This window comes from Tinamus guttatus, unplaced genomic scaffold (genome assembly GCF_059628265.1).
Source record: "Tinamus guttatus ecotype Peru unplaced genomic scaffold, ASM5962826v1 Tinamus_guttatus_pri_ptg000555l, whole genome shotgun sequence".
Taxonomy (NCBI): Eukaryota; Metazoa; Chordata; class Aves; order Tinamiformes; family Tinamidae; genus Tinamus; species Tinamus guttatus.
In genome coordinates, this window is record NW_028289089.1 from 409,299 (window position 1) to 432,126 (window position 22,828).

Below are 22,828 nucleotides of genomic sequence, written 5' to 3' on the forward strand. Positions count from 1 at the left end.
TGTTAGTGCTGCAATTGCAATAGTGCTGCAATTGCATGCAAGCAACACACAACTCAGAGCAGCTACAAATACACGTCACAGAAACCCCTTTGCAGGTCTAGTGACCTGTTATTGCAGAGCCACCACCCCTCCAGCCACCAGTATTGAGCTCTAATCTATGGTCAGGCCCACTCCCCTGCTGTGTTTTGGTCAGACATTCTGAAACACCCCTGGCCGTGGCTCATACAGATAACTGCAAGTCTAGGTACTCCATGGGTGACCTAGTCAGATAAACCATCAGTTAACTTGAGGTACTCCTCAGTCTCCAGCATATCTTGCCTTTTTCTGGCCTCTGCAATGGACATTTCCTTCCAACTTCAAAAAGGCAAAAAAAATCCTTTTTTCCTTTCCTTTTTTTCCTTCAAAAAAGCCATCCGCTGTTGTGTGGTATTTAGGTCTCTTGCTGGTTAAGAGATAACTGTTATAACATTTGATAAGATTTGGATAGGAGCTGATTTAATCAGTAAAGTAAATGAACAGGTGACACAAATTATCAGTTCATAGTTAGGATGATAAACAGCTGAAAATGGGTTTCATCTGTATAAAGGTAGTATCCTTTTCAGTTATCTAGGACTCTGAGCATACTGAAAGGTCTTGATTTTTGTGGGAAACTGGTATTTTAGTTTGTATATGACACAATAACAGGAGGAAAAAAAAAAAAAAAACAACTGTAGCTAAAGCCCAAGTGAACAAGCAATGGAGCTAGTTCTAATGCTAAGGTGAGAACTTTATTGCTGCTAGGGATGAACAATCCTGTGTAGAGTGTTTTGTGTTCCCTAACTTTCTACTGAAAAACTAACTGAAAAAAATCTATTTTGTATTTTCCAAGCTGAGAAACATAATTGTAAGTTTAGATATGCTCTAATGTCTGAATTAGAGAAAAAAAAATCTGTTATCCAGCTCTTGTTATACCTGGAGCTGCTGATGATCTCCATTTCTTGCCTTATAGGTCATTACTGATAGGGACAGTAGTCTCTGGCATATGGACTGAAGAAAAGCCAGGTAATATTACTGTAAACTGCCTTTATATGCTGATTTCTAGGCCTTTTTGTGGTGATAGTCTGTTGCATTAGCCTCTTTCTGATGCAGAGGATGGGTTTAAAGCTTTTTTTTAGGAGCCATGCTTGCATTTTTTTTTTTTTTTTTCCTGGGAAACTCCAAGCACTAAAGTCATGTCTCTTGTTAATCACACATTGGTGTGACTGGAGTATGTACCATCATAGCAAACGTATTTTTCTATCCTTCTTTACTCCTATAGTATTCATGATTTAAGAAGGACTTTGTTGCTCTTATTTCATTAAGAAAAAAAAAACTCTATTGCATGTAAGGTCTTTTAAATATCACTAAGATGTTAATGCTTTCTCTGAGTATAGATGTTCTTCTTAGTGAAGCCAGCAATTTTGACTAACTTCTGCCTTATGAAATAGAGTTGATCCTAGGTCAACAAATGTAGAGAGCTAGTGCATATTAGCACATATTAGCTAGATTCTAGTATCTAATCTACCAGAGATCAGGATGAAAAGATATATTTTGGGAGGTCTTGCACACCTTAAAACAACTACATAGCTTCTGCACTAAAGCTAGATCATACTGGTATCTTGGAATATGGGCAAAAAGAAGTTATATTCATCAGCATTTCTGATGTTCCCTGGTATAACTAGCTCTGATACTAGTCACGGCTGTGATTCATTTAAGGATATAGTGCAGACCTCTAGGACAAGAGAACCTATCAGCCCTTTAACTGCACTCGTACTTTTAAAGTTCTGACTAGAATCAGGATGTGATACGATAAAAACATGTATTTGAAATGATCTCCACTTAGTAGGGAAATATGATAAAAGGAATAGAAATCGCTGAAGCCTTTTGTGCATGTAAATCAGTTTGTATCTGCTTTCTGCTATGTGAAAAGTCTGGCAGCTGCAGGCAGCTTCATGCTGCTCTGTAGCCTGGGATTCCAGCTTCTGTTCCTGTGATCCTCAATACTTTTGCGTGCCTCTGTTCTGGCAAGAGCCCTTTGGCTGTTGGTATTTGGATGGGTGAGCAGGTAGCTGGTACAGCTGCTCCTCACCCAGGACCGGCTTTGTGGCCATTTTTGTGAATAGGGGGTTTGTTTTGTGGGGGCTTTTGTTCAGTTTGATTCAAACTAAAATGTTAAGCTTGAGGCAGCCGTGTTGTATAATCTTGATCCTGTTCCAAAATCCTTCTACAATGACAAGCTCCTTTGGGTGACATTGTCCACTGCCAAGATAAAGTTACTATTGTATACTAATTTAGGCTGAATTTTCTTTTGGAAAATAATGTGTTAGAAGTAATGCTAGGTAAGAGACTTGAACTATTCTTTAGCTTTCATATGCTGATTTACCTGGAAAGTAACTTGTTACTACTTGTATGGTATCCTGAATCTACCATTTACTAGTTTTTCAACAACTTCAATACAGGATCCATGAGGTCAGAGTGCTTGGGGAGCCTTTTGCGCATAACACTGAATGCAGAATACTTTGGGGACAAATACTTGACTTTTTCTGCTGTTGGTAAGTTGATAGTAAAGAACTTGGAGAGGAAATTCTTAAAGATAAAGTGTTTAAAATCCTCTGAGGTTCTCTAATATGGTCCAGGGGATCCTTATATTAGTTCACACAGCTGTGAAAGTAGGTTGTGACTCCTCATTAACGACCAAATGCTTGCTTTATTTCCCTGAAACTCTTTCTGTAAAGATAATGTGGCAACAGCAATCCAGGCTGTCTTTGGACTAAAATTGAAATGCATTGCTCAGGAAAATATGGTGGTGGTTTGCCATGGCCATGTTGGTGGATTTCACTTCTGAGAAAAAGGATTCCTAGTAACAGAGCATGTAATTCTGATAATTCGCAAGGTAAAGTTGACCCTATTTCTTATCTTCAGCAACACTACACCCAAGATCTCTTAGCAGCTAGTAATAAGAAAAGCTAGTTGATGCCTACCAAGCCCATTGCCAGATAGCCTGAGTGTTGCATCTTCAAATGAAGAGCATCACAAAGTCCCCTAGAAGAATGGAGTGAGTGCACTTGTCCTCAGAGGTGTTAGGTGTAAGATACTTAAGACAAACTCAGCCCTGAAATAGGAATCCATGTTTGAGGTATTGAAGAGCTAAATGTAGACTGTAATGCTATCTCCATTTAGAATGCTGATAAACTGTCATCACCTTTTCAATTTAGGTTCTTGTGTCCAGGCATCTTAAGCAGTGCACAAAGAGACCCTTTAAGTAGGACATGTTCAGCTTAAAAGAATAAAGGAATTATGCTTGACTTAAAGATAATGTATTAGCTTCTGAAATAAAGCTGAGCTTTGCCTGATAGCCCTTATAGGACTCCTGAGGAGTATCTGTTGGCCAAGCAGGCATCAGTGAGGGGAAGTGTTGGCCTGCACCAACCATTGCCAGAACAGGTCCCTGATGTTGCTAAGTTGTCATCATCCGTCAGCCCTGACAGCACTGAGTGACCCAGCTGGTCACTGCTTTCCCAACAACTACCCCCTTCCGGATTTCACACCTCTCTATTTTGGAGTGTGTGTTGTTGTTGATGTGTGTGTGTTGTTTTTTTTTTTTTTTTTTTTTTCCCCCTCTCCCCCTCTTGGATCTCTGAGTGCTAATGAGCTCTGTCTGTCCATAATTCTACTTTACTTGTTTTTCTATGGACTTTCTTGCAAATATTTCTCACCACTTTGCAGTTGTGTCAGGAGTTGAAGCTAAGGTTATACAGGTGGGCCACAGCAGAGCTGCTTTTTAGGTGCTTGGGAGAAAGCAACAGAACCTGAGGGTCAAAAAGACTGAGAGTCATTATTATTGCTCTTAACTAATTACTCATAGATCGTTTTGGCACAGCCTGGGAAATAGATGAAGCCATGGCATCACAGTGTGGCTATACAGTAACTTACAACTATTGGGGTAATGCTGAATTTCGCGCCTCTGCACTAAGCTGCCATTCTCAGTCAGAGGTAAGTCTAATATGGTGTTTTGACTATAGTGCAACATAGTTTTATATTATTTTTATGCCAAAAAAATGACCCCTTTAGTTGGTAAGCTGTTGAGCATTAGCAGAAAGCCATTTAAATCTCAGATATATTCAGGGGCTTCAGAACATTTGCTGGCATTTGAGTCAGAGCTCAGTTGAGCACATGAATAAGCATCTCACCCATGCCCTTTCTCATGTGCAAGAAGAGGGAGTTATGACAGCTAGTTTTGCCTGTATTTAGTGTATGTATATTAGCTTATAAACTAAGATGCTTTGGCTGCTTTTGTTGCTGCTTCCATGTCATGAAGCATAAAATCAAAATGGTTCCTAAAATATACAGTTAGCCTCTGTGGCTCTAGAGTTATATGAAAGATTGAAACAGCTCTCAATCTGTGTTCCTATGCAGACACACATCTAGCTATACAGATTCTATGTAATTAACTCTGTAATTAATGATGTTTCGCTATGGATTACTTTTCCATGTAGACACTAGTAGATGGGTGGATTTTGTAGGTTACTTAGGCCGTAAGGGAAAGGGAGCATCTCCTGCAGAGAGATCAGTTTAACAAACAAGTGTTCCTGTGTCCATGCAGAAAGATGTGTTTACAATAACTATTCAAATCAAAGCATCTCATACTCCTGATATGAAAAATGCTGCAACACACTTGAAAACTGCAACTTGTCGCTATGGTCCATGGAGTCCAAGAGAATTAGTATGTGAAAAAAACTACATGGAGGTAAGTACTGGCAGAGACTCTTTGGAAGGAGGTTAGAAATGTACAGCATGCATCTTTAAAGTCTGTGCTGTTGATGTGTTTATAAAGCATACTGAATAGTGTTACCAGACAATGAAGTCGTGAGATGCTATTTAAAATTTATGCTAGTGGCTTAAAATTGGTGTTATTTCAATTTGTCTTACAGATAATAATGGAACTGGAATCTTCCTTCAAGATTATAACCAGTGAATTTATTGGAAAGAAACTTGGGGTGGGCAGGGGGTGGAAAATGAGTTGAGGGTAGGAATTTGTTCCTAACTTCCATGTTTTCTTAGAGAAATAATTCAAGTAGGACTAAGAAAATATGCTAGCAGTAAAAAGTTGAAAATGAGCAGACCATAGATAATGCACTGTGCATATTGTCTTGCTGTTTTATGTTATGAACTTTTGAGTAAAAAGGCTTTGATCCTCTCTTTGGAAAATGCTAAAGTTTCCTCAATGATCTTATATTGTTCTGAAAGTACTGAAGGGTCTCTATGATGCTGGAGATAAGTAAATAAGTGCTGTCAACAAATTATTGTTGCTTACAGTGGTAAGTTGTTTGTTTGTTTGTTTTCATTCAGGTTTCTGTCAGGAAGGAGGTTCCACAAATAGTACCAGATTTCATTCAAGATGAACTTGAGGACTGGGCTCTTGCCTTCCCAGAGGTAAAGCAACAGGTTTTCTTCTAATAAAGATAGTGCTACTTTTGGTGCTGCAGTCCTCTTCTAAGTCCGCAGGGTATTTCAAAAAGCACTTAACTATGAAAAGCAAAATTTCTGTACCAGTAGTTTTAAGATAGAAATTTTATACATTAGAAATCCAGCCAGCCACATCTCCAAGAAAGAAATGGAGACTGATGTCTCAGATATTTCCCAAGTGAAGTCTTCCTAGGACAAGACCCTGTGCAATAATAAATGTCTCTAACGACCTCAGGAGTGAATTATATATAAAATCCAAGAAGGGGGTAAAAATCTTTATTTGCAACACAGTGGTGCAGTTAACTTCCCTACCCAATTCATTATCCTCCTAGAGAATGAGATGTATACACTTCAGTGTCCCATTTGTCTAATGCTTTTAATACGGAAAAGTTTTATTTCTTCCCTGCCCGCCCCCCACCATGGAAGAGCATCATAAAGGGAGTGCCAAAAGGGTGTCACACTAAATGCAGTTAGAGTAATGCAATAAAACTACTCTGAAATCGCAAGCTAATGAAATTGTTCAATAGAGTAAATAAGGAGTTATTTTGAACAGCATGTTTAAATTGTTGATTAACTTCTCTGATTAGGCAAAAGCAGGAGAATCCTCAATATGGCAAATAGTGTTTCATCAGCCGGAAAAGAAAAAGGCCCTGCTGGTGTCTGATGCTTGGCATGCTGGCTATGGACTCAACACCACAGACAGCAGGATACTGCTGCGAATACCATACAGTGCTTCACAGATTCAGCTGGTCAAGGTCTGTAGGGTCATTCACACCCAGTAAGCTGGACTATATAGGTCTAACTAGATTTATTTCTGCAGGCTCAGGGAGTTACCTTTTCTGTGGTGAGATCAAGTACATTTTACAGACAGAGATGGATGATCCTAATGGTAGATACTGCGGTGGCATGTCCTGTAGGTGAGAAATTTGGTAACCCACTCCACTGCAGAAATATACAAAGACAACCTGGAGCTGTATCCATAAGCTTACAGCCTTTGTGTCTTGTCTTTCAGATGGCGTGGACTACACAAACAAAACAATCACCTGGACTGTTCCAAAGCATGTCCAACCCCTCTCCACTGGAGCAACTGGCTTTAAGGATGTACTTATTGAAGCTGGTGTGGATCTACATAAACTTTCTGCTGAGGAAATGGTTTCCAGGAAATACTCATTATCTAATGACTTGGATTCAATTACAATTAAGATACCAATAGGTGCAGAAGGTGGCTATTACAAGGTTAGTCACTTGGGTTAGACTACAGACCAAATATTGTGTTTCCTTCTGAGGAGGAAGGATTCTTTATCTTATTCCTTTTAAATGAAAACCGAGTAAGAAGGGGAAAGGAAAAAGTATACCAAAAAATCTCAGAATTGGCCAAATATGGCCAAATACAGTTCTTGGAGGTGTTTTGTGCATAAATTCTTTTCTTAGAAGTAGAGATGGACAGAACCAAATATATAGAATGGAATATACAGAATTTAACTGCTATCCTTCCTCAAGTTAACTCAATAAGAGATACCAGCTTTTACATCTCATGTTATACACTCTGAGGACAGGGCCACAGAACTGAAGAAAACTGTTCTGAGCTGTTAACTCTGTGACCCTGGGAAGCTACCACACATTTTTACTTAATGTGAAACTATTTGTGTACTAACGGATGTTGATTTGAAATTCTAGACCTCTGTGAGCAGTGGACAGCATGGGACAAAATACTGTATCAGCCTGTTCTTGGAACATCAGTGGGAAGATAACAAATGGGGACTAACCAAACATACTATCATCAAGGAACTAGAAACACCATTTGAACATGTGGAACTCACCATGACCAACAGTAAGTGGCTTAATACTGAGTTTACTGAGGGTACTGGTGAGAGCTTAATGTTAACCTGTTTCTTTTCAGATACAAATCTGAGCACCAGGCTAATGAATGTGACATTGGGAGTGTTCCTGCCTGATGTGGAGCTTGTGAATTTAACCTTTGCTGGGGCAACTGTAACAGTCCTTGATGCTATTCAGCATGGATATCTGACATGGGAAAACAGATATGCTAATGGAAGCCAAACTTACACAATACAAGTCCCATTTGATGCAACAAGCATTAAGAAAGAGGTGTGTGCCACGATGGTGCAATATGTAGTACAGAGCTGATTGTAGCATTTGAATTTATTTCTAAATATGATCTCTCTAGTATACAAGGGATGACATTAGAACATACACCCTGAATGTCACACTTGACTTCATAATCCAACCAACACGTGAGACTTTCACCATCCCAGTCGTAACAGTGTCTGCCATTAAAGATGCAGGTAAGCAAGGGGAAAGCTGAACAGAGCTGTGTGCCTGCTGTGGCCATGACCAGCCTGATAGTAAACTCAGCCCTTACCAGGGCTAACTTCAGCTAGGGGTGCTCTCTGTCCTAAATAGCTGTTTTAAACTCTGACAGTAGCTAGTACATGGCTAACTCTGACTCTGTTACAGTATTGCCTAATGCAAGAGGATTTTGTGATGAGAAGAATCTCTGTCTAACGATCGCTCATGGGAACGTAGACCAAAAGTGGCTGCTCTTCATCTCTAACCAGCACCTGACACTGGAGGCTGCACAAAAGCACAGCTATAGTCTGAGTGACAACGGCACTCACTGGGCAATTTGTGTCCCTTTCCTTTCTCCCCATGTGGACTATGAAGTAAGGATGCCACTGCATATTAAGCAATTAAAGGGATGTTCTAGCTATAAAATATAAACAAGATATACTATGCCCTTGTGTTGGGGGGTGTAGGCAGGGAATTCCTTTAGCATAGGCTTGAAAGGATTAGTGGGAAAAAGCATTTTCTGTCTTTAGAAGTTCACTGTAGCTTCCCTTGGCTAATGCAGGTGAAAACAGTCAAGAAATGAAAGCACTTCACAAGCACTTCAGGGTTGAGCAACCCTTAATAGCACCTGCATTGAAGTTTGTGTTACAAAATCACTGAAAAAGATGCCTCTGTGTCTAGCTTACAAAATTCCTCTGGTAGATTTGATTTTTATCAAGCATCTTTGCTCTTCACTTGTGATAGTTTGCCCTTAGTTTTTGAGCAGTTCTAGCCTAACAATATGTCTTTATTCTCTCATTTAATCTGTGATCACCTCTAGGACATTCATTCCTCTGGAATAATGGCCTCTCTCCACTTAACCTTGAAGGATGGTGTCACCCTGGCTAACAGGAGAGACTTCTCAGTTTCCTGCAGATTTTCCCCTTCACAGATAATGCGTAATAATGCTATCTGTCTCTAATGTGTTTCTGAATTATTGTTCATACTTTTCCTTTAACCTCATTACTAAATCACACAGATGAGCACACTTCTAAAAGTCTTAATCAAGTGGTCCTAGAATTTATGCTTGTCAACTTTCCTATAAATTCCTAGCAGTATAAAGGAAGTCAATGGATGGCAGATGGAAATAACTCCCTGCAACCATGTGCCACTCTGTTTTGGGATTGTTTTGCTTGCAAAAACAGGGAGGGAGGGAAGGAGGAAGAGATCAACTTTATAAACATGTAATTTCAAAACCACATATCTAGAAATGGGTGTTTTGAATACCTTGGCTCAAAAAATGCCTTTAAGAGAAGGTTAGCCTCTGAAACTGTGAGGAAAAGAGCCGCTATGGCTTTGATTACTGAAGTGCTTGCTTGAAGTGCCATTACCTTGAAGCTGGTATTCATAACACTACTGGTAGTGTAGCAGAAAAGAGGCTTGTTCAACTTCTAAAACTCGTGAGCTGTCAAAATGTTGCCATCAAATCCACGTAAAACTTTTTCATTGGGCTAGGCCACAGATTCTAGTGATTATGAGCCTTGATTTGTACAGGAAAAAGCACTTTTTCTTTTTCAGAGTGCCTCCCTAATGGAACTGTGGTTATTACTGCAGTGAAGCTTGTGGGGATTGCAGATGTGGACATCAGTCAGCTTGTCTTGAGAGATAGACAATGCAAACCCATTCTAGTGACAGAGAAGACTGCAACCTTCAAGTTCAATGTAAACACTTGTGGAACACGTAGAAAGGTAAAGGCTCAGTGATGCAAAGCTTGTTCTGTATTGGAATAAGCTCTTTGTATTGGAGTAAGGTTATTACTGGAACTGGCAGAAGTTCAAAACTGAGCAGAAGCTGCAAGAAGGTTATATCCGAGCTTGTGGTAAGTGGTCTATCTGCATCCCTTTTCCTTCTACCCAGCTAAATTTAGGAACCTTGGAAGATCTCTTCTAGTGAAAGCAATTTTCAAGGTCAGCAATATTTGCTGAAATCAGCCTTCAGCTTGACATCTCTGAATTTTCTATTGCTAGACTTAACATGAGCTTGTTGGCAGGTATCCCTGTGCCTTATAGAAGCTGGTTAGGTGGTTAATACCTGACCCAAGACTGGAATGTTTGCTATTCAGTCATCTGCATACTTCATGAACAGAAAACAGGAAAAGGGGGGCGGGCGGGGGGGAAGGGGATAAGGTCATGCTCAAGTTAAGGTCACATCAAATGCAGATTGCTTTTGCAAGTGCTGTATCTCATGGTGACTTTGGTATTGTTAATAGAACAACACATTTTTTAGGGGCAGGGCAATTCTTCTGGGGTATTATGTCATATTCAAGAAATTATAGTAAGAAGAAATAGCTTATCTAACAATATAACTGTTAGCTGTAGAGAGCTTTAGTTCAGTAAACATAGGGCTATTGACCAATAATCTCTGGCTATTCCCAAAGATGGTCTCTGCAATGTAATCAATCTACCAATCAAGTGAAGGGCATGGATGTTGGAAAAAACTTTGTTTTTGACAATGTAGCTGTCTTTCATTACAATATCTGTATCTTTCAGTTCAACAGAACAACCATGACATATGAAAATGAGGTACTCTATTTCAGACCTGGCAGTGATATGCCAATATATCGGTAAGTATAATTCCCTAAGAGGAGGTTGTCCAAGATATTTTAAGCTCTAAAAACAAATCTGTTCATCTTAAAATCTCAATCTGTTTTGTCTTCTTCCCTCAGATTAAAGTGTATATGCTGGTATGCAATCAAGCAGACTGTTGATGTCCAATATGAATCTAAAAACAACCCAGCACCCAGTATTAAGCCAGGATTTGGCTCTCTTGCTCTCTCATTGAAGCTTTTCAAAGGTATTGCTTATGATGAAATTTTAAGAATTCTAACAGATTTTTCAGTCCAAATACAGTCTGCTGTCTACAAAAGATCTATACTTGGTCAGACTTTTATACCATTGATTAAAAAAAAAAAAAGAATGCTTGATTGACTTTTCCCCTACCTACTTGGACTGGACATGCTAAACGTTGCACAGTGGATTTGAGGTCAGTCAAAATCTTGCCAAACAGAGGAGTTAGCACTGACCAAAATAGTCAGACAGTTGTGACAGCCTGTATCAGAGAAGGAAGCATATGCTTCCTTCTTTTTTAGTACTTTTCCGGTAACAGTTTTGAATGAACATCTTATTCTCCTTCTGCAGAAGGAACAGATTCTCCTCTGGATTCTCCATACTTAAGAATATACTTTAAATCTTTCATTTCCTTACTAGTTCTTACTCTCCCACCATCCTAATGCTATCAGTTGGCATCCATATGCTCTACCAGATTTTCTATTGTCTAAATAATATACTGTGTTTATGTGATGGTGGTGGGGGCAACAAAAAATATAATCTCACCCTCTAATGTCAATGTTCTGTCTTATAGATAAGACATTTTCTAACCTTTACAAAGAATCAGAATATCCTGTGGTAAAATACCTGGGCGAGGCATTGTATTTTGAAGTTGAATTACTCCAGTCTGAAGATGTGAGACTAGAACTAAACTTAAAAGACTGCTGGGCTACAAACTCCCAAAGTAGTGCCAGCCATCCCCAGTGGCCTATCCTTAGGAATGGGTAAGGAGAACTTTCGTCTCCAGTTTGGGAACTGTTCAACACAAGGGCTGTTTTTCCAGCTCGAAGGAAAGAGGATATGGAAAGATTTTGTCCTGACTGTTCTAAATTGTAAAGCATGGTATGCCTTCTAGTGGCAGCAGGTCCTCAGTATGACTAGAAGTACTTGCGGCTAGAAAGAAAAAGAAGCTATGATATCTATGGCCAAAGATGGCGACCAAGAACAGTGGGGAGGCTCTATCCATACCACTATAATGAGGAAAACAAAGCTCCTGTACATTTCACTTTTCTTGTTTAAAGATCTTGTTGAAATGAAGAACATCTAAGTTAAGTAACCTTTTCTCCTTCCCCAAAAGATGTGAAAACAGTGAAGGCTCTCTCAGAACCATATTCCATCAAGTTAATCTTAGCCCCAGAGTAAAATTTCCTCAGCACCTTAAGAGATTTGAAGTGAGGATGTTCAATTTTGTTCAAAGTACAACTCTTCTACAAGAGCAGGTGAGACATCTCTGCAATTTGTTGTGTGCATTACAAAGTGAGTTGTGCATCCCCAAACTGGACTGCTGCAGGTAGCTAACGCTGTCAAAAAAAACCTTCACTGACTGCTGATTGGAGGTATTAGCCTCCCTCATGAAGGCATAGTGCTCTAGAGTAAATATTGACCAGCTAGTCAATAGTGCTCAGTTTTTCTTCTGTGGTCAGTGTATATATCAGAAGTTTGCAGATATAACTGCTTTGTATAATAAAATAAGTATTTTTGTCTTGTAGCTGTACTTCCACTGTAGTGTGGTGATCTGCAGCACTATGCAACAATCTTCAGACTCTCTTTGTCCAAGGAAATGCAACATTGGGAAACACAGACTTGGTAAGAAAACAGGTACTCCTCAATTCACCCTTGAAGTTTTACTCTGCAACTTGGCATATGCTGTCAGGAGCTTTGTCAGATGACAGACTTGCTTTCAGCACAAGCAAGAATATTAAATCCTGGAATTTCTCACTAGACCGCAGTGCAGAATCCCATTTGTATGGGCAAGCATCATCTGGAGCAGTGCTGTTCAGAAAGGAAAAGTCCTGGATGAGGTTGGTGTTACTCTTAAATTACACTATTGAAGGGCTAAGTGTACTGCTGTTGTGACAACAGGCTCCTATAAATCTGTTTCTTATCCCCATAGGTGAATACACAGATTTCTGACAAAGACTGGACAAGAGCCATTCATTTTATGAAATGACATTTAGATGGTCTAAGCAAGTGCAGTCTACCTAGAGAATGTTTACAAGTAAGGACATCTTAAAAGTATCTGAAGGGAAATATATTCCAAAGAAAGACAGCTAACCAATATGTATGCATTTGTCTTTATTTAATCAACTTGCTGTGTTGCTCTGTGTTCCTGTAAAGTGTAGAAGTCTTAATCTGTAATTTCTGTCTGAACTGGTCTGATAATTAATGTGTCTGAAACTATCATGGTTAGTCACTTTGCAGGTGGAAATATCCGTTTTGGGGCAGTGGGAGAAGAAAGGCAATGGAAGGAGTGAAATCTGTTGTACAACACTAGTACTGGATAAATGTCATGCCTTTTCCTCTGGCTTCCCTCAGTTTCAACAGGAATAAAGTGTTCTAGGGAGCTTAATGTCAGTAAGAAAGTACATTTCAAAGCAAGACAGGGATGAACATACTTAATCCTGTAGTAGATACAGACCAAAAAACTATGAGCTGCAGCTCTTGCTGGAGCGTTATGGCTCTGGAAGGTAAAACTCTTCCCCCTGGCTGGGGGGAAGTACGTCAGTGACTTTGCTTAGCTGACTAAGATGTCAGCCTAGAGGAAAAAGGCTTTGAGATGAAATCTTACACTAATGGTAGATATACCCTTTAACACTTTATGGATAGAGTATGTCCTTCCTAGTAAAACTGGCACCTAGGAGCACCTGTGAGTTCTCTCTTTTTTTTTTTTTTTTTTTTTCTCTTTCGTATGGGAGGAAAAAGTTTAGTTTAGACTTCTTCTTTGAACAGTGATGTGAAAAAAGGCACAGATTCAATATTGTATTTTTCCGTTCTAAGGAAATCTATTGCTTACCACGAATCATTATCCTTTAGAGCTAAACATGCAATGACGGTTGTTCAATGCTATCTGCTTTTTAACTTTCTATTAAATAGAATTACCCAATGGGATTTCTGTGAAGCATAAATTGAGCAAAAAGTATTTCATGGATCTAATTCCACTTTAGGGAAAAATATTGTGTCTATGATGATACCTCTATTGCTATAATACCTGTAGAGATCCCACTAAACAGTTTGTGTTATAACCACATACTTCTGTTTGTCTTTTGTCTTGTGTTTTCCAGCTGCCTGCTAAAGTAGATCTCCTTTTGACCTCTCTAGAAAAAAAATTGTTCATCTTAGCATAGGCTGTAATGCCTATAATCCCACAATTTTCCTTGGAAGAAGAGAAAAGAGGGAGGAAAACAAACAAAAACCCCTTTATTTCACAGTCAGTGTCTGTTTAACTTTGTTTCTTTAAACTCATTGTTCCCAACCTCTTCAGTGTATCAGCATACAACAGGATCTTGCCCACATGTTCTGGGCCAATGAAGTGTGTGTGCACATGTACAGTAACATGGATGTAGTCAGACAGACAGCCTAGGTACAGGACTAGAAAATGATCCCTCGCCCTTTCTCCCTTAGCAGTATACATCTAGCCTAAGGACAGGTATGGCCTTGTATGCGGCCCTCCTTGGTGAGAGGAAATATTGAGTCTGTACCTGGGCCTCTATAATGAGTTTTCCAATAGAGGAGTCTCTTGTGCTGAGAGAAACCTTTTGTTAATTTTGTGCCCTTTAATCAAGGTTAAAGCCCTTGATCTCATCCCTTGATATCATAGCTCCATGGTATCAAGGGGAGATGCCAATATGTCAGCAAAGGATTTTTTTTTTTTTTTTAAACAAGATTTACAGGCCAATATGCTCAGTATTTTCTCCTGTGTCAACTCCAATGGGTGGAATGTGAGGTCTCACTGACTATGGACACCACCTATTTTAAGAGCTCAAAGGGTGCATTTACAGTGTGTAGTTGGGGTTTTTCCTCTAACAGAACATAAGTGGAAGCACTTTAAGAGGTATGGATATTTCCCCATATGCTTTACATTGTGCTTGTTGTCTGCCAAGTAATTTTCTCCAAGCTTTACCTGCCACGAGAGTAGCACAGTATGGGTCACCTGGGCTAGACTGATCTGCCTTCCTTCCTGAAGCTGCATAGAAAAGAATGCAGTAATCTAAGGTCTGGTGCAAGAACAGTAGCATGAGGATCGATAACTCTTCTGTTGTGGATGTGTTGTTCTTGTCTGCAAACAGATTCAAAGACAAAGTAGCTTGCAAAAAGAAATGTGCGATTTACCATCTTGTATCTAAGGCATCCTCACTTCTTTCACAAAATGAGTCAATATCTTGATCCCCTATTTGTTTACAGGGTTTTAAGAGCTGCTGAAAGGAAGATGGTGCCCAAATAAAGTTCATTTGACTCTGGCTTTTCTAGAAACTCTGTTCAATGTCACTTTGCAAAATGCAAAAGGGCCATCCTATCTATTAGCATTTCTCATTTTTAAAGTTTTGGAAAATTCAGGGAGATTGTCCTTCATGCCCAGACTAGGATTTGCATGAAACTTCTTGCTAGACCTTCCAACTGTATGCAAGACACAAATTCCATCTGAATATCAGTAAATTTTTTTTACAGGAGGTATAACAGTAGTCCTCTCTGCTTCAGAGGTGTCTGTTTATACTAAAATTCAGGAACTACCTTCCTGATTTTATATATGGGGGGAAGGGGTAAAAATCCTCTTCAAGTGTTGATTCAACACCTCTGTCTTTTAAGTGGATATTTTATGGCCACATGCTTTCCCCCTTGGTATTTGGGATGTTGTTTTTATACCCCTGTTAACACAGGCTGAAAGGAGATCAATCTTCTTTGTTTATGTTTAATGCCTTCTGCAACTTCAACAGGTGAATAATAAAAGTCTGGTGTGACTTGTTTTTATAGGTGAATAGAAACAGTAATGGAAGTACATTGCAGACATTTTTCTTCCACTTAAAATGGTGGTAAATCAATGTTCCAACTAGCCACAGTATTTCTGATCACTAGATTATAGGAAAAATTAAATCTGTTTCTACAATCAGTGACAGCATTCACTTTTAAAAGACTAGCTATTCTGGACTTTTAGAAGAGCAAAAAATTTCTTAGGTGAATACTGCAAGTCTAGAGAGTGAGGGTGTTTTTGGTATATTATTTGGCTTTAAAACCTCCATGTTTGCAGTAGTTGAGTAAGCACTATGCACATTCAGATGAAATTGTGGTCTAGCTAAAAGCTAATTTGGGAAGGCTAGGTTCAACCATATAGCTTAGTAAGGTGTTTCTTACTTCATCTACTTAAAGGTAAATCTGTGGAAATTATGATCTGAAGGCTATTAAATAGAAATGGGGTAGAAGCTAAGACCAATAACCACGTCCACATTGACCTACCTCCTCCAACATGACAAAAACAAGTGGCTTATTAGGAGCTAGGACTTCTCCCTATGGCTCATTTTTCTACCTCTAACAACATTTGTTGGATGACAATTATCTTAAGGCAAAGACAAAGTCAGATACTGTCCTGTAAGAAGACAGGACTATCCATACGTGTGTGTGCATATACATATAATATCTCTCACACTCCTGCTGTGCAGAGTGGGAGGGAATGCCTCCGACCTTCCTAGGTAGGTTTGTGGAGCTGCATTATCTATTTCACATGTAGGCAGCTTCCCCCAAGGAACTGACTGAGGCCTGTTGGGAGCAGGCTGTTTTCTCCCAAAGCACACCTATGTGCAGCCCAAATGTGTAACCATAAAAGTTCTAGGCACCTATGTGGTGCTTCTCAGTTTAGAATTTCAAAGCACTTTATGCGGACTAGGCTCCCTACTGCTTCCATGGGAGGGGTGAGCTCTGCAGCTCCATAGAGATACAGTGAGGGAAGGTCAGGAGACCTTGTTTTAAGTATGAGCTTTCTTCTACTGAAGAAAGAGGAAAGCCCTTAGAAGGCTAAGGAAAGGAAGGAAGGGAATGCCCTTAGAGGCAGAATAGAACAGAATCCACATGGGACATAGTACTTGACCACTTCAGTGACTTCAGGGTGTCTATCCAGGCTCTTGTACCCATTTTACAGTGTAGGAAGAAAAGCTGTCTCCCACCTGAATTCAAATGAAAGGTGTAGTACTTTCCACAAATATTATCATGCTTGAAGTGTGATTTGAAGAATCTATTACCTGCATGAGAAAATTATGAATGCAGTAGAAGACCATGCTGTGATATTTTCCTTTAGTATCTGCACTTTCTTTCATATTGGTGACTCAGCTGACTGAGATGTGAACCTGGAAAAGGCAGTAATGTGGTTTGGGAGAGGTCACAGCCGTGAGAGTTTGTGTCCTTGCTTTGGACTGGCCCTAGTTTTGTCTCCTAAATCTCTGTCTCTTTGGGACAGTAAATAATTCTATCCCTTAGAACAATTAAATAATTCCTTAGCCCTGGGCTTTCCATGATCATTGGGTTGCTCTTAGCTTTGTGCATGAGGAATCTTCACACATTTAGAGAAGGATCTCTAAAGCAGTTAAGGTAAGTCATAGAACTTTTCTGTGAGCTTCCACTCTTCAGTGTTCATTCAATGAATTATTGTAATATTGCTAGTGGGCTTGAATATGACTTTATGGACTTACATACTTAAAATAAATGCACTGAACTATGTTAGCAGAGCTCACTGACATCTCTTATTTGACCATTGCATACTGCATTTTACTATGGAATCTAAATGGAAATAAAAATACCAAATGCTTGATTATTTTTGATTTTGTTTCTATTGTGAATAGAACAGCGGTAGGGATTGTTTGGCTCTTTTTTGGTTCTGGTTTGCTTGGCATTTTGTTTTATTTTTTGATCTTTTCTGTTTTGGTTTTTGTTTTGTATTCCTAAGCAGCGACAATATAGTTCCTGCCTAAGGTCTATGTTATTGGAGATGGGTCTTCCTGAAGAATTCGCCTGGCTCCCTTAGTAGGGATGGGGAGTGACAAGGCAGACCCAGCGGGAGCAGGCACACAAACATAAGGCACACAGTGGTCAAATTAAGGTTTTTATTGCCTCCACTTCTGCGCGGGGGCTCCCCAGTTTCCTGATGGGAGGAAGAGAACAGTGGGGAGATTCCAGGCACCATTGAGCACTTGTCCATGGTGAGGAGCGGGGGGAAGGGTAACCGAAGCTCTTATACAGCTACTAAGCACATTATTGTCCCATGTTACGATTTGATGACATCATGTAAGCATCATGTGGTACAATGCACGATAACAGGCAGAGTCCGTGTATGTGACATGGCCATAAGCTGAGCATGGAGTACAGTTAGGTCAGCGTGTCCCAGAGCAGTCTGGCCAGTCCCCATCACCCATCTCCTCGATATTCTTCCACATCTCTACAGTAGGCTAGAAATGTATGAAGAGGTTTTATTTCCATGGGGTGGGGGAGCAGGGAGAAGGGAGTCTGTTTGTAATAAAAAGTGGATAAATATAGTAATAAAAAATGAAAGTAAGCATCTAACCAAATACAAAACTATGAGCTTTCTGTGGATTGATTGATTGATCTATCTATATCATATCTATCTATATATAGATAAATATATAAAATTTCTGAAGGTTGCTAGAGCCACTGTTCAATAAGCAGCTCCTAGTAATGCCATTTAGAACAACTAGTCCTAATAGTCTTGCATGTGGTTCTGTAGCTAGATCTGCTATGGAGAAGGTCTTGAGACCTCAGTCTTTTTCACTGCAGGTAAATATTCTAAAGCTCTGGAGGTAAAGGAAGGGGAAAAGAGGAGAGATCTTGATTGTCTTCTGTTGCATTTAGATGACCCAGTAATTATCAGCAAGGGGATGTGTAGCAACACAATTCGGCCAATCCAGGGCTACACAGATGTCAAGGGGAAGAATTACAAAGGGAGAGATCGAGAGACCTGCGTGTTAAGCAGGGCAATAACTTGTTTCTTTCAGGAATGGGAGGACTAAAGCTGGTAAAAGTCTTGGTCCCAGGCAGGAATGTGTTAGGTGCTTCATTTGCTTTTCCCCCCTTTCTATTCTCCCTCCCCTCCACCCATGCAGCTGCAAGGAGAGACTTCCTTGAAAGAGTGAGCTGGTAACAGCTCTTTTGTTACCAATAAATTAAATGGTACTAGTGAACAAGCTAAAACTATTTAAGGAAACTATGTCTGTCTCAGGTGTAGCCTTGCTCCAATTACTGCTGAGCAATTTTGCAGCACAGGTAGGGATTAAGTAAGACAAAGGCTGTTCCCCAAGGGCAGCTTAGATGAAGATATCTTGTCTTGGAGCTCAAAGAACTTAACGGTACTGGCCCCTTAGCTGGGTTTTCAGGACTAGAGTGCAGGCTCTAAGACAGTGTAGTTTACTAGTGCAGAAACAGTAGGGGAGTCCTCCTGAAATCCTAAGCCTTTACATTTAGAGATATTGTCCCACCTTGAACTCCAAGGTAACTGCTGCTGGGACAATTCTGCATACAGAGCTACTAAGCTACCCAGTTACTTAACTGGGTCCTGGATATCACCCTCTTGAAGGCATTGACTAATATGACCTTGGTTTTTAGATAGTTAAACTGAGATAGCAGTGCTCGATGACTGGCCACATATAAGCAAACAATAAAAGTGGATCCTTCAGATTATAGACTTTCTTATCTGAAGAACTAAAAAACAAAGTTTTCCCTTCAGTTTCAGGTGTGGAAAGAACATGATTAAAAGCACTGACAGTCCATCAAACTAATATATCTGAGTATGATGATGCTCAATAATTAACACCATCCAAGAAAGATGAAATTATCTTCATATGCATCTGCTGGTGCTTTGCCAGCTCTAGCAAGCAGATGCTTCTTTATAGCTGTCAACTGCAGTCAGAGTCTGCTCCAGATCAGATTTTCAGGTCTCATTCTGCAGAAAAATCTCATGACCACATTGTGATTTCAGTTCCTTGAAACGTATGAGAGCTGCATCTAAATCAGTCCAGATGGAGTTTGGTATCTGTGGGGCTCTGCATCTGTTGAAATCCTGATCACCTGTACAGGCCAATAGTAACAAATATATACTCTTGCTGAAAGACTAAAGCTTGTGAGAAATGTAATATGAGGTAAAACAGGAGCATTAGGCATATACTTGAATGTAGGTGTTTCTTGGACTAACAGGGCTAGCTGTATAAGTTTGAACTCGGCTGCCCCTTTTTTTTTTTTTTTCCCCAAACATTGAATTGCACACTGATTAATGTAATATGCATGTACTGTATTAGAAGAGTATAGAGACAGCTCAGATAAAGCTTTGTAGAATTAAATATACAATAATATTTCATTCCAAACAACTAAAGTGAACAGAAAGCGGAAAAGGGGAAAGGAGAGAAGGAGGAAAAAAAAAAAAAAAAAAGAGAGAAATTAGCTTTGCAGTTCCCTGCTAAAGGATGTATCAGTAAACAAACCATCTGCTCAACACCAAAGTGCCGATCTATCCATCCTGGTGAGAGAAGCCTGTTACCTCCTGCCTGCTGCTCCCTGGGCCTTCCAGCTCCCTGTGGAGGGAAGGCTGCCAGCCCTGCACTGCAGCACCGTGCCACCTCTTCTCCAGGCTTTGCTCTTCTCTGGCCTCAGGGAGCAGAGTCTGTCAGCAGAGAGCCCCGTCTTCCAAGTCAATCTGCAATTAGATTTACAAAGCAACCCATTTTTGTATAGTGCACTGAGACCTGTGTGACACTTATCAGATGGAAGTCAGAGTAATTAAAGATTTGGGTTATTTCCTGGTTTGTTGGCATTTTCAGTTTCTTTTTTTTTTTTCTCCCCTATTTTAAAGGATTTTCGTTCACTTTAGCAAGCAGCTGATCTCACAACTTCTAATAAGGAAACTTTATGTTTTCTAGAGACCACCTAGATTTCAATATACCCTGAAAGTAAACTTTGCATCTTTCTTATACCTGATCATTTCAGGTCAACCAAAGAAAATGAAGGGGAGAAACAGCATAGTCTTATTTATTCTAGCAATCTGATGCAAAAAATGTCTGAAATGTAAAAATTTGCAGACGTTGAAGAAAGACAGGTATACATTAAATACAGAAATAAGATATGTTTCTGCATATATTAAAAAAAGATTGACTTTATCAACAGGTTTCTATACAAATGTCAGTGTTTATATTTCCTTTCCAATATTTAGTGGTCATTAATTATTAGCTTATAATTATCTGTCAGATATATAGAGCGAGATACAGAGCACATGAGTGATTTATTTCATTATGAGTAAATATGTTCTTAATATTGCTTAGTTTCTTGATTTTTAGATACAGTAGAAAAGTGGATAAATAGACAAAGCTTGGACTAGCTATACATATTCTTCCTTGTCCTAATATTAAAGTGCCTACAAATCAATATACATTTAGTATTTCTGTAATGGTGTTATATACATTTTTTTCAATTCACATTAAAAATGATGGGTTTACCATTGTCCTTGTTGAACAGATCAGTCAGAACAGCGATACATACGTCCTAGTAGCATTGTTTGGGTTTTTGTTTTGACTTTTGTACCTGACTAGGTTTAATGTTTTTTAGAAGCTCATCATGAGAAAGCAAGACATAAAGACAGCAAAAAACAAGTCTTCCAGCTGGGCAGCCTGCAGCTCGGGTCCAGGCAATCCTACTCCGTTCCTATGTACAAGCACAACTGCGTGCTCCTTCCCCTGCGCCCACCAGATATCCTTGCAGGCAAGAAGACTTGAGGGACTTTTTGCTGTAGTATTTTTTTTTTTTTGGAAAAAAAAAGTGGAATCCCAGCTCCCCGAGGCGGGTGCTCGGCCGGGGTCCTATGCTCGGGGCACGCCGTTGAGCAGCTCCGTCAGCTCGCCGATGTACTTGATGGTGTACTTCAGCGTCTGTATTTTGGTGAGGGGCTGGCCCCTCTGGCTGTAGGCGGCGGGCAGGTAGTTGCGCAGCGTGTGGAGGGCCTCGGCCAGCGTCCGCATCCGCAGCTTCTCCCTCTCGCTGGCTTTCCTCCGGCGCTGGGCCGACATGCGCACCTTGGTGCCCTTGGGCAGCCGGGCCTGGCCAGGGCTCGGCAGGTAGGCGGCGGGGAAGTCCTCCAGGCCGTATCCAGCTAGGCTGCTCCCGCTGCTCCCGCTGCTCAGGTACGGAGTCTCCGTGACCGCTGGGCACGGCGACGGAGAGTAGCACTCGAAGGAGGGAGCTGGGGACAAGCTGGGAGGAGACGAGTCCTGGCTGAGCTCGAAAGTCCCACCGTTGCTTTTCCACTCCCAGGGTGACAAGCAGGCAGCGTGCTCCGACCCCAGGCCCTCTTCCATGTTTACCAATGTCTCGTGGAGCTTGTCCATGGCGGAGGAGCGCCCGCGAGGAGCAATTCCCTCTGCCCGGCGGCGAAGGCTGGAGCCTGCGGCCGCGGGGACCTTTTTATGATGGCGGGAGGAAAGTGACAAAGTGGGAACGTTGCTTTGGTGAGAGGAGTTCAAAGGGGAGCCACAAGTGCGAGGATGGAAAATGAACTCCTGATGTGCTAGTTTCTCCTCGGTGATAATTATCAGCCTTCAGCTAAAAAGCCTTTAAGCTAACAGGCAACAGCGAGAAAGGAGGAAAAAAAGATTATCTTCTTGTAACTAAACCAATTAAGGCTGCACATCCACATGTAACCTTGCTCTGGTGGGATAAGCAGGGGAGAAGAAAAAGAAAATTATTGTTTTTCAAGAACAGTTTGCAGACATAGAATTTAAAGATAGAGTACATGACTACAGATGTCAAATTAAAACAAGAGCCCCATCTTCTGTGTAACTCAAAGCAATAGCACTACCGCATCCCATGGATTGCATCCTGCTGTCCGCTGAGGAGGAATCCCGTCATTATCTGTGTGTTAAAAAAAAAAAAAAAAAAAAAAAAAAAGGAAAGTTGGAGATGGTTCCCTTGCATTTCAGTGGGTCCTACTCTGGGGGCTTCCCCTCCTCATTAGATTATAACTTTAACTTCACTTTGGATCTATTTGGCTTTCAATGGGAGAAAGGAAAAAAAAAAAGTTCATCCCTTATAGTCTATATGCTATTTTGCCATTTTACATCATGAGCTGAAAAATCAGATAATCAAAGTTCTATATGTGGAAGATATAGAAAAAAATATTTTAAAAATGGCTAAGAAAATAACATAAACACTGTGTAGACCTTGGGCCCATAAAAATGTTTTACACAGAAATTGATTCGAAGTTGTAGTAAAGTAGATCTGAATGGATAACAGAGAACTAAAAGCTATTTATGTAAAGCTTTATAGCTCTAGGCATCCTTTCTTCTACCAAAAGAAAAAAAGAAAAAAGCCTTTTTCATCTCCTAGTGAAAGCAACAGTGAAGTTTTATCTTAGG

General features: G+C 40.2%; 2 protein-coding genes across 2 annotated transcripts; one reads left to right on the plus strand and one right to left on the minus strand.

Annotated features, from left to right (window-relative positions):
• Positions 1–735: 735 nt before the first annotated feature.
• LOC104567844 (zona pellucida sperm-binding protein 2) lies at positions 736–12,556 on the plus strand. Its single transcript, XM_088534405.1, has 22 exons — positions 736–758; positions 989–1,041; positions 2,478–2,570; positions 3,884–4,011; positions 4,622–4,765; positions 5,368–5,451; positions 6,072–6,239; positions 6,305–6,401; positions 6,497–6,720; positions 7,162–7,315; positions 7,385–7,593; positions 7,673–7,790; positions 7,963–8,168; positions 8,615–8,732; positions 9,352–9,521; positions 10,323–10,396; positions 10,499–10,626; positions 11,194–11,383; positions 11,737–11,878; positions 12,149–12,245; positions 12,382–12,460; positions 12,553–12,556. The coding sequence occupies exons 1-22, from the start codon at positions 736–738 to the stop codon at positions 12,554–12,556; spliced, it is 2,703 nt and encodes a 900-aa protein (XP_088390531.1).
• An 8,721-nt stretch (positions 12,557–21,277) lies between these two features.
• Positions 21,278–21,802, minus strand: MSGN1 (mesogenin 1). Its single transcript, XM_010214692.2, has one exon. The coding sequence runs from the start codon at positions 21,800–21,802 to the stop codon at positions 21,278–21,280; it is 525 nt and encodes a 174-aa protein (XP_010212994.2).
• Between the last annotated feature and the right edge of the window lie 1,026 nt (positions 21,803–22,828).

Bases quoted from the DNA above. Each gene is read 5' to 3' on its own strand.
- MSGN1 (XM_010214692.2), bottom strand. From the start codon at position 21,802: ATGGACAAGCTCCACGAGACATTGGTAAACATGGAAGAGGGCCTGGGG.
- LOC104567844 (XM_088534405.1), top strand. From the start codon at position 736: ATGGAGCTAGTTCTAATGCTAAG. The intron at 1,042-2,477 runs GTAATATTACTG...ACTTCAATACAG, and splicing joins ATGGACTGAAGAAAAGCCAG to GATCCATGAGGTCAGAGTGC. The intron at 8,733-9,351 runs GTAATAATGCTA...TTTCTTTTTCAG, and splicing joins TTCCCCTTCACAGATAATGC to AGTGCCTCCCTAATGGAACT.